The following is a 12,247-nucleotide window of genomic DNA, read 5'->3' on the forward strand; positions in this document are numbered from 1 at the left end:
AGAGACTAGTTTTCAAATATTATAGGCAAAAAATAAAAACATCTGATGCTAGGGTTATTAATTATTGGTAAAACCAACGTTTTAATTTATTAATTTTATTTAGGTACCTGTAATTCGTGGGGAAAATCTCAACAGCATACGTAGTTAATATTCCAATCAAAATGATGCAGCTCTGTATAATTACCAGCAGGCCCCATGATACCCAGGGGGCTCTAATCCAGTTCATGATTAGTGCACTGATGCCACACAAGGCTAGGACACACATCAGAACTGCCTTCTTGCTGATGAAACGAAGGCTGAAGGCGAGGATAGTATTGGAGAAGCCTAGGACGCATGTGATGATGAGCATCATGGGGTAGGTTTCCGAGTTGAGAGAATCGCTGCAGACCAAGGTATCCTGAAATACAAAGAAAATAATGGTGATCGTGATGTACAACGTAGGTTGTGGATGGTGGTTTCATACCAGAATAGTTGTTTAATTTAAAATTGATTTTTTTTTTGGAAAATGCATATGATACCAAATTTAATAATATTGTATCCATCTATAATTATTCTAGTGACTTGGTGAGCTTTACAAAATCCAAAGCTTTATGTTTTACCAAAAAATATACAGAGAACTTGCAGACAAAATGTAGAGTAACAGCAACAGACAAGATACAAAGAACTAACACACAAAATAAGAGAACTAACATACAAAATACAGAGAACAGAAAAAACACAAAATAAGAGAACTAACATACAAAATACAGAGAACAGAAAAAACACAAAGAACTAATAGACAAAATACATAGAACTAACAGTTAAAATACAGATGACTAACACATCAAATACAGAGAACTAATAGACAAAATACAGGGAACTAACAGACAAAATACAGGGAACTAACACACAAAATACAGTGAACTAACTAACAAATGCAGGGAATTAACAGACAAAATATAAATAAATATATTTTTTCTTACCGTAGAATTACGAATGACTCCATTTTCTCTTTCGCTACGGACGCCCATTAGCTCGCAAAATATTTTATTTTCTGAATCTATTTCTTCTAATCCAATGTAGAAACGGTTTATCGTATCTGGCATCCACACAAAGAATGCATTTGCGCTAGAATTATTACACAAAATTTTCACTGTTCGTTATTTAAAAATATATAAACTCGTATTAGTGATGTGAATTTTACTTACCAAGCAAAGACTCCAAAATTGAGAAAGAAAAATATGACCATGTTTTTGATATGAGGAGGTCTAAACAAGGGAATTGTCTGACTTTTAAGAGACGTCCAGATGGAGACATTCTTCAGTCCCAGTGTATCCATGTCATCTAAAATCAGTGCATCAACCTATGAGAGATAATTACGATCTTAGGCACATTTTCTGAAAATTTTACAGATTTTTAATTATTCCATTCTGTTTCATGCAGTTTTAGGATGTACTGAAATAGGGCCTTGAATAATAATGGTTTGAATAATTCTTCAATCGTCCAAGCTTAAAATATAATATATCAAGGTTTTCCAATAAGAGGTTTTATTTTGATATTCAATCGTAAAAGATCAATGGTTTCAAGTAAACGTTGTCCAGATCAATACCATCCAATTCCGGCCATAAAAAATCATTAATCATCTCTCGATAGCGCAATCCATTCACCGTAACTGTTGCTCCAGCCTCATTTTCGAAAAAGTAAGGTCCAATGACTCCACCGGACCATAAACCGCACCAAACAGTCACACTTTGAGGATAAAGAGGCTTTTCAACAATAACTCTTGGGTTTTCCGAGCCCCAGATGCGACAATTTTGCTTGTTGACAAAGCCACCGAGGTGGAAATGGGCCTCATCACTCAAGATGATTTGCATTTGATTCACTCAAGTGAATTTTAATAATTTCAATGCGTTGTTGAAGCGTGTATTGTTCCATTTTTATTAATGGCGTAGTTTCTACTTGTCAGATGTCAAAAAAATGAAAACTTCAAAAGTAACATCTACAGAAATAACGGGCTATTCAAAATAATACCTACCTCTTATTGGAAAACCCCTAGTGGGCCCGGGTAGACGTCATCCTGCCAGAGACAGCTTTTTACATATACTCCCTTTTATCTGTTGCCGGATATTTTATGAATTTGGCATGAATAGAATACATGCGCAAGTCACATACATCGTAGATATTGTTTTGACTTTTAATTTGATATAGATCATTTCAGCAGATTGTGATTATTGTTCATTATGATAGAAAATAAATGAAAATGAGACCAGTACCTTTCTACATTTATAAAACTGCCTTGAAGTATTTCTTTCACAATTTTACAGATTGCCATGATGCCAAAACACTTTCGATATACATTTCTTTTAATTATTTTACATATCCTCTTATAAAATCTTCTAGATCAACAAGTAGGATGCTATAACATTCGAGTAGCAGTTAATAATGCCGTCAGAAATAGGGCATTAAATATTGAATCAATTATAATTGGAACCAAATAATGAGGCAAAAGTTAGGAAAAAGAAAAAAGAGCTTTGGAAATAAGAAAATATCAAGTGGAGGTGAACAAACATTGGAATTCTCCAAACCTGCCTGTGAGGTGTGTCTGTGCAAATAGACACTAAAAGAAATAAAAACATAAAAATACATAAAACTATACTAACAGACTGAACGATTGGTCATAATAGACACGATATACTTTTAGCTGACAAAATTTAACAAAAAAAATGTCGCTATTCCAAATTCCTGTAATATTTCTAAAATCTGTTTCTGAAAAAATACGAAAATACACAGATTTAGGAAATGAGATTAAAAGAATTTGGGATTGTCATATTATAAAAATATTACCATTTGTTATTTCGTCGACTGGCATTATATCTCGCTCTCTCATTAAACATTTAAACGTTTTAGATCTGTCAAAGAATTATTATATAAAAATGCAAAAATCAGTCATTTTAAATACATGTAGGATTACGAAAGATTTTTTGAATATTTATATTGAGGCATCAGTAGGATTTATAGGTCCAGTTAGGAGTTCTACCAAGCCGAACGTCGAGTCGGTGAATTATTTTTCCATTTGATCTCTGGTGAGTTGACGTGTTGATCTTGTATTGTTTTGTATTTATTTTGCTTATATAATGCACTTGTATAATGTGAATTGACTAGATGATCATTTGTGGAAGGGTTTAGTTTTTCCTGTGGGGAAGATTTAACCCGGACATAAAATCGGAAAAAAAATATATTAACATAAAGAAAAATTAACAGAAAAAAAAATAAAATTCGAACCTTAAATGTAGATTCATCTTTTCCTGTATTTATGCGATACATGCTCCTGACAATTTTTAAAGCTTTTTCATTTTCTCCTTGACTCATGAGGTACTTCGGGCTTTCAGGGGCCTTGAAGAGGGCCACAGTGGCCAGAATAAATGGGGATGAAAAGCAGACAACCATCAGTCTCCAGGGCCTGTAACTTATGTCAAGAAAGCCAATCGGGAGGTCAAAGTCGAGAGAGAGGATTCCCCATGCGAAAACTAGAAAAAAAATTAGAATGCAGGCATTGTATCTTTTATTGTCTGCAAGGTAATGTTATTCAACACAATATATTTTAACATTTTATTTTCGAAACGGAAAGGAAGAAGCATATGATACCTGGAAGCCTGCTGGGGAAAGCAACAACCAAAAAGGGAACACTATACGCGAGAAACTGGAAGCGGGAGGCTGGAATAGGGAGCCTGGAAGTGGGTAGCATGAATCAGAAAGTTAGAAACGAAAACCAAAGCTTAACCAATTTCTTTACTTTTGCCCATCCTAATTCCAACATTGGCTTATTAGGTTGCCATCCACAATCGATTAAATTCCAACATCCTTTATCCCCTCAGAGCATGCGTGTTCCAAGTCCTAACAAATCAGTTCCCCCTTGTGTACCGGTCTCACCGTGACAGGAGTTCTCCTAGCTGGAGTGGTACAATAGTTTCGTAACGCATTTAATATGAAAATATTTACTAAAAAATTTGCAAGCTTTGAAAAATATTCCTCAAATGCTGTTAAATGGTAATTTTTTTAATGCAAATTGAAAAGGCGATATTTTTTTTTCTAGTACTGATCACATTTCTCATCATAATACTGTATGAGATAACATAACTTTTATGAGACCGTGTCAGGATGTATATATCTCAAATGACTTTATTAAAGTGATTTTTGCCTGTGAAGAATATTCCCCATAATTGGCCAAGGGGTTAAAAGGATTTTGAAGGACTCTCACGTGTAGAAACGCCTGTGCTGAACATGGATATTGAAGCCAACACAGACATCATTGTGGCTAGGTAGGCTTTAGGAACAAACTCTCCATAGTAAGGGAAGATCACGTTATTGGCTGCAGACATTCTGTAAACAGTAAAAACAATGCGTTAAAAACTCAATGCTGAAGGTGTATTCACGGTGTCTGGAAAATCATAGTATAATCTACATAACGGAGAATTAAAAAACAACCTTTTTTTTTCTATCTGAGCATTTCAATTATTTTTTCAACTTTTTTTATTAGACACTAAACAGCTGATAATATTAACCCTCTAGAGAACGATTTAATTTTTTTTTGACAAAGTTACAATTTTTATTAAATAACTTCGGTACATACAAAATTTAACTTCGGACTCCATTTACTCAAAAATTCTCAAATAAAAAATAATAATACCAAATCTATTTTATCTATTCGAAAATGTGATGTAGCTTCACCAGTTTCTCGCTTGTACTACGAGTTTCCGGACACCGTGTATATCAATAAAATCCAGCTGTATAAAAGCAACATTTTCTAAACCGAATGTGGATTTTTTCTCTTTCTTTAGTCAACGTTTTGGACAACGTTACAGTGTCCATCACCAGGGCAGAACAGAGATGTGATCCTGTAATAATTTGAAATGCTATCCGAAACGTTGGCTAAATTGAAAAAAAGTTTGTAAAAAAGATTAGAAAACTAATATATATATTCTTAAGAATCAGAAATTTCTTATCGATAAAAAACCTATATTTAATATACTATGCTTTGGTTCAATAAACTTTACAATATGCCATCATTAGTTGGGGATCCGCATATAAAACTAACCTCCTTCCAATAGAAGTCGTGCAGATAATAATTATTAAAATCATATTAAAAAAACCTTCGGACTACCCAACAGACCGCTTATTCAAAGAATTTCAAGTACCTCCCTTTAAAGATCTGTACATTAAAAATTCATTAATTCAAATCACAAAAGAAAAAGAAAAGTACCAATTTCTAACTGAAAACCGCACTCGACTTAAATACATTTTTCCATCTCCAAAATTAAACACTTCAGTAGCACAAAATTACTATGCATACCAAGGAAGAACCTTTTTCAATCAACTCCCTGAGGAAATCAGAATCATCAACGAAAAAAACCAAGCTTTGAGCATTTTGAAAAAATATTTTAAAGATAAATTATCAAAAAAATGAAAATTCAATATTCTACTTAAGAAGCAAATTCTTCTCCAAATATGTCTATATCCCAGAAACTAATAACATCATATTTTTATTTATATATTATAGCTACTAGTAGTACATTTAACTTACAAATTTTTTTTCCTACTTCTCTTGATTCTATATTTATATCTACAATAACATAATGTACACTCAAAAAAAAAAATAACGAATAAGCGCAAAACGGCAAAATAATCCAAAAATTAATCACGATAAATCAATAAAAAGTTCATTTTTAACAATAACTTTTTTGCAACAACCTTATTACTAGCCCTCTTGTACCACTTGGTATCGTCGTGTTCCCGCAGATTGAAGAGTATAGGATAATTCGGGGTAATAAATTGTTAACGGAGACAAATTCGTTTTTTACATCTTTATATCTCGTGGGCCTTACTAATAAACATGTTTTGAATTTTGGTATATATGTAGGTATATTTATATAGAAAATAGATAACATAATTTGTAGACGTGTTTTGCAGCGCATTTGCAAAGTAATTCAGGTTATAGTCACAAAATGATTAACAACTATGCAAATAGTTAATGTTTTGAAGGCTAAACAAAAATGACATTATTATCATTTAATCTAGTATTTGTTTATTCTTAAGTTTATACTGTAGAGGTATTAAAAAAATATATATTTCTCACGACACGATGCGAATGTACCATCCTACCCAGGAGCGCTCCTGTCCCGATGCGATACACCAGGTACACCAGGTGCAGTTATTTGTTAGGACTTGGAACACGTCCTCTGAGGAAAGGAAGGATGTTGGAGTTCATTCGACTCGATTGAGCGTTGTTTTTTTCCTGATGTATTTCTACTTCATGCCTCTTTTTGGCTCTTTATGGTTCATCATAACTCTCTTTTTTGTATCTTCTTGTATCTTCTCGCCCCCTCTTGGCTAATCTAGGCTCCTCTTGGCTTTTCATGGTTTAACTTGGCTTGCCTTGACTCTTCTTGTATCATTTCCTCCCTCCCCTCGCTTCTTCTTGTCTATTCTTGACTCTACTTGTCTGCGCCTTCTTGGTTTTTTCTTGATTCTTCTGCTTTCCTCTGGTTTTTCGTGCTTCTTCTTACACAAATTTTTGCGTCACCCTGCCCTCTCTTGGTCTTTATTGTCTCTTCTCGCTTAAATTTGTCTCTTGCCCATTATAACTTCTACTATTAGTAACTACTATGGGTCATAAAATTACATTGAAGTAATCGAAGGTAATACGTAATAAAACACGACTTATTTAAAATACTGCAAATATCTTTCGATATCTGAGTAAAGTAGCGTTTAAAAAAACGTTATGAGGAATGGTTATGTGAATTTTTAACGTTATGAGGAAATTTCATAACGTTTTCAACTCGTCACATACTTTTATTGAAAGTTTAAAAACTTCAAGTGTTCAAGGGAAGTTTAACACTTTGATTATTAGAACAATTCTTACAGAGCAGCAGAGAAGAGGCGCAGTATGGCGAAGGTGATCAGGTTGGGGGAGAAGCTGGAGATTATAGAACAGGTGCACCCAAGGGTCATGGAGATCATCAAGATCTTTCGCCGTCCTCGAGTGTCAGCCATGAAGCCCCAGAACTGGGAACTGAGGATGAGACCTGGAAAGGTAGATGGATTTTAGTAATAGATTATAATAAACGCAAGATGATTTAACCCTGCAAGCCTCAGAAGGATATTACTAGCCACACACATCATAAACCACATCAAAGATCTTGGAGTTATTTACGATGAAATACTAACTTTTCACCAACACATCAACGATTTAATAAGCAGAGCATTCAAACTTCTTGGCTTCGTAATTAGAAAATCGTACTCGTTTCACAGCGCACAAACGCTGAGGCTATTTTATAACACATTAGTCATAAGTGTACTGGAGTCAAATTCAATCATTTTGGCCCCACATGAAGTACATTATGTGCACTGGAAGAGTTCACAAGAATTTTTAAGATTTTTATTTTCGCGCCTCTACGAATATGACCCCTGGCTATACCCATCTACTTATATCCTGAGTATGACCAATTGCTACTCCTTAGAGACACGTAGAGGTATTGCACTAATTACATATTTTTATCTTTTATTAAACGGTAACATATCTAAATTTCTCTGTACCCGAGTCTCACTCTCGAGGACTTCGCCATAACCTCCTTTTCTGTAGAGCTAGCCGCATCAATTTGTTCATGAACTCACGCGTGGCTAGAGCCACGGACTTCCTAAATGTAGTTGATCAAAAGATCGATATGTTTTTCATCTCCTACAATGCACTTACAAGGTATAAACGGTACAATTATAACGACCTAGTGTCCAATGTCAGATATGTTCTTCAGAGCCTCTATTGCAAAAGACGTTAAGTGGCTCGATACAAAGTGCTCATTGCGAACGCTTTCTTGGCATATATGTCTACCTCCACCAATAACTAAAGAAAATACTTCTTCAATGACTTGCTAAATTCTGTATCCAATGACTTGCACAATGTATAAATGTTATCTTCTAGATCGACCTAGCTTATAATGTTATTGATTCATGATTATCCTGTTTTATATTATTGTTTTGGTGAAATTAAAAATATTTAAACATATGTAATCGTGAGCTTTTTCATATTTCTATTCAAGATAAGCAGACAAATGTCAGAAATGGACTGTCGTAGATGAGCACAATCATTTTTGCAAGTTTCCACTGACAAAAAGTTTCATCTTAAGAAAAGGAGCTGTAAAGAACGATATTTCATTTTCCAAGAACAATGCTTTGTTATTTGGAACCTTGTCCTCGATATTTTTCTGTTTCAAGGACGTTTGTATTTTAAAAATAGTTTTTAGGGCTAAATATTGAATGGGATAACCTTAGTGCAAATATATTGTATATAGTCGCACCTTTTTAAAATGGCCTTGATTTTTTCTGCCTTGTTTATCATCACCGCTCCGAAGGGCTGGTATATCTGTAGTTAAGTTGTGGATAAACTTTTTTCATACAAAATATCGATCTAGTGTGTGGTTTATTAATGATCCAATTCAAAGGACAAGAGCTAAACAGTCTAATGGTGGGGAGGACTTAATGTTAAATTAATATGGGTGAACGCAACTGCCTTATACGTTAGTGATGAGGTAGAACTCGAGAAAATCTCGCAGAGCTTGGAGCATAAATTTATTTGGCTTCTTACTTTATAGAAATTAGTTGCCCATGAAATAAGATTCATAAAACTCACCGACAAATGGGATTGCTCCAACCCATCCCTTCTGAGTCAAGGTCAATTCAAGATCGCACTGCGCAGCCGGGAGAATGTAGCTGAAACCCATGGTCTCCAGCATTATGGCAGTGGCCATTAAGCCACACAGGACAGTCATCCATACGTTGAATTTTCCAAAACCTAGAAAATGAAAAGGGTGTTAGAGAGAAACAAGGAATTAAAAAATGTATTTGACGTCATTTGAGAAATCTGTGTATACACTTATCATTGTTTTAACTATAAGATATTCTCAAGGTTACTATTGTCACTTGCACACAATTAGGGTTTGCCAATCCCGCATCAGAAATCCATCATCATAAAATTGCGGGATAGAATTTCTATGTTCCGCGCTATTTGCGGAATTTTGTCAACATTTCATAGTTAATTTTCATTATTTTCTGTCAATTATCTTTGATACTAGTAAATTAATAATAAAAAAACAACATTAAAAGGTACTAACATAGTGTCATTTAAGTGGACTTTGCGCTCCAATATAAAAGAACAAATATTTAAAATATAAAAGAACTTATAAGTTATAATTCAATATATTTTTTATATTTATAACTTATAAGACGACCGGTCGGTGGCCGTGTTGACATCGCGCTTGGGTCCCACTCAGGCGTAGTGTGTTCAATTCCTCGGCTGGCTAAGTCCTCCATCACAACACAAGCAACATTTTCAGCTTACTGTGGTGGTAGTAGGAGATTTTCAAATATTGTCAGGTTATTCGTAACTCGGGAATGTTTGTCTTTCTTTAAAAAAAAAGTATTTTAGAACTTTGATAAAAAAGATCGTAAAAAATATTTAAAAAACACAACTGTCACTGATAGGACTCTCAATAGTCATTTAGGATCGAAGAGACCTGTCGCCCAAACGTGGACGGACAATTGTGGACTGCAGCCAATCAGCGGAAAACGTTCTCTCTGCTTCCATAATAGTTGGCGGGTTTGTCATCAAGAAGGTGTATGCTACATAACTGAAGGTATGTCTCTCTGATATCCCCGTTGACAAAAAAGGATATCTCTTTCTTCAAAATCGACTCCAGGTCTTGAAGTATACGCGCTTGTCTCTCTCTTCAGTTCAGTTCCTCTTTCATTGTTAAAGATTTGACCACTGATTAATTTATTGGAACTCTGCTCATCTGCACTGAAAATATCTTTGTTTTCGGTGATTATATCTATTGATCAACAGTTTTTAACTTCTTTACCCGTAGTACAGGGTTTTCCAAAAAGAGCTGTTATTTTGAATAGCCCGCTATTTTGGTAGATGTTACTTTTGAAGCTGTCATTTTTTGACATTTGACAAGTAAAAACTAAGCCATTAATAAAAATGGAACGATACACGCTTCAACATCGCATTGAAATTATTAAAATTCACTTGAGTGAATCAAATGCAAATCATCTTGAGTGATGAGGCCCATTTAGATGACATAGGCCTTGAGGGAAATTATTTTCTTCAGGGCCTCCTGTGTGGAGTTAATATAAAAAAAAAAAAAAATGTCCACCTCGGTGGCTTCGTCAACAAGCAAAATTGGCGCATCTAGGGCTCTGAAAACCCAAAAGTTATTGTTGAAAAGCCTCTCCATCCTCTGCGTGTGACTGTTTGGTGCGGTTTATGGTCCGGCGAAGTCATTGGACCTTAATTTTTTGAAAATGAGGCTGGAGAAACAGTTACGGTGAATGGATTGCGCTATCGAGAGATGATTAATGATTTTTTATGGCCGGAATTGGATGGTATTGATCTGGACAACGTTTACTTTCAACAAAACGGTGCTAGGTGCCACACATGCAACGAAACCATTGATCTTTTACGATTGAATATCAAAATAACTCTCATTGGAAAACCGGTAGCTCGACACATCAATGAAAATGGTAGACCGTCCTCATCATTGTTTTGTGCAAACTTTTTATGATTTCGTGCATATCTCATACATGAAAATCTCATAAATATCAGATCAGCGGGATCAAATATTGCTGACACAATGGTTTTTGTCAGCGGTCTACCATACTAAAAATTGATTGTCAATCTGTCTGCGCTCTAGGCACTCTAGGCAGCCCTTTTACCTTGCAATAATTAAAGCTACGATCTTGCAAATCAAACCATGGTAAAGAGTTATGCAAACGGTTGCTCATGTAAATTCATTTTTAAAAAACTTACCAGTTAGATCCAAGGCATCATTAAATTTTACGATGTTTTTCTCCTTGCTATCCAAGCCATAGCTGATCGTAGAATCTTTCACATTCATTGTCACAAAATTATGTTTTACACGTACGTTACAAAACTCAAAATGAGTGGTACGTTATAAAATACAACCGTTTCTTAGGAAAATCTGACAACATTATATCTACTCTTAAACATCTCTTCTTGATAAGTTCTAATTGACAAAATTTTATTCATTTTGTTGCACTTCAAAACAATAAAACTAATCTAAGATGACTAACATATTCGTTTAAACAAGTGTTTCCCAAACTTATCTGGCTTCCCGCCCACTTTTTGAGTATATTTGTCTTCAACCTCCCTGGGAATGAAAATAAAAGATTATGGCACCAAATGGAAAAGCGCCCAAGGCAAAATACTTTCTTCTTTCAAGGTCCAATATCTTAGTGAACATTAAACATTTGCAAGGGAAGCTTTTCACGATTTTTGTTCGGGTCGACTGCTCACAACACTCTTCACGCGTTGACCAAGCCGGAGTGCGCATAACGCCCCTGACGCGTTTATACAAAACAGATTGAATCTGTATTATATACAGGGTTTTCCAATAAGAGGTGTTATTTTGAATAGCCCGCTATTTCGGTAGATGTTACTTTTAAAGCTGTTATTTTTTAACATTTTACAAGTAAAAACTACACCATTAATACAAATGGAACGATACACGCTTCAACAACGCATTAAAATTATAAATATTCACTATAAAAATGATCCGGAATTCCATCGAAAAATCATCTTGAGTGATGAGGCCCATTTCCACCTCGGTGGCTTCGTCAAGAGCAAAATTGTTTTATTTGGGGCTCGGAAAACCCAAGAGTTATTGTTGAAAAGCCTCTCTTTTCTCAAAGTGTGACTGTTTGGTGCGGTTTATGGTCCGGCGGAGTCATTGGACCTTACTTTTTCGAAAATGAGGCTGGAGCAACAGTTACGGTAAATGGATTGCGCTATCGAGAGATGATTAATGATTTTTTATGGCCGGAATTGGATGGTTTTGATCTGGACAACGTTTACTTTCAACAAGACGGCGCTACGTGCTACACAAGCAACGAAACCATTGATCTTTTACGATTAAATATCAAAATAACACCTCTTATTGGAAAACCCTGTGTGTATTTTTCGTTCACAAAGTCAAGTTTACCGGGACCTTTATTAGCTGGATCGAAATATTAATATAAATTATTTGAGTATCTATTTCGCACTTTTTTGATCAGTTTTAGGGCCTCTTATTTATGCGAAACTCTACTCCTAGGCACATTTAGGCAAACTATTTAATATGCTGCCCCAACCAAATTTTTACGAAACTTTTTAATACCCTTGGATGTCTCCATCCGTCGCACATGTAGAGAATCACTA

General features: G+C 34.9%; 1 protein-coding gene across 1 annotated transcript in view; it reads right to left on the reverse strand.

Annotated features, from left to right (window-relative positions):
* LOC149418162 (uncharacterized) overlaps positions 1-12,247 on the reverse strand; it is a 34,864-nt gene that overhangs the window by 1,539 nt on the left and 21,078 nt on the right. Inside the window, exons 10-18 of the mRNA XM_089639900.1 lie at positions 11,125-11,201; positions 10,841-10,964; positions 8,663-8,824; positions 6,899-7,061; positions 4,238-4,359; positions 3,262-3,506; positions 1,188-1,342; positions 963-1,107; positions 108-397 (exon numbers count right to left, since the gene is read on the reverse strand). Of these exons, the coding sequence (XP_089496026.1) occupies positions 108-397; positions 963-1,107; positions 1,188-1,342; positions 3,262-3,506; positions 4,238-4,359; positions 6,899-7,061; positions 8,663-8,824; positions 10,841-10,964; positions 11,125-11,201 (1,483 nt within the window). The remainder of the gene's footprint in view (positions 1-107; positions 398-962; positions 1,108-1,187; positions 1,343-3,261; positions 3,507-4,237; positions 4,360-6,898; positions 7,062-8,662; positions 8,825-10,840; positions 10,965-11,124; positions 11,202-12,247) is intronic.

The sequence above is a fragment of the Hesperophylax consimilis genome, chromosome 14 (genome assembly GCF_061612785.1).
Source record: "Hesperophylax consimilis isolate HC1 chromosome 14, BYU_Hcon_1.0, whole genome shotgun sequence".
Lineage (NCBI taxonomy): Eukaryota > Metazoa > Arthropoda > Insecta > Trichoptera > Limnephilidae > Hesperophylax > Hesperophylax consimilis.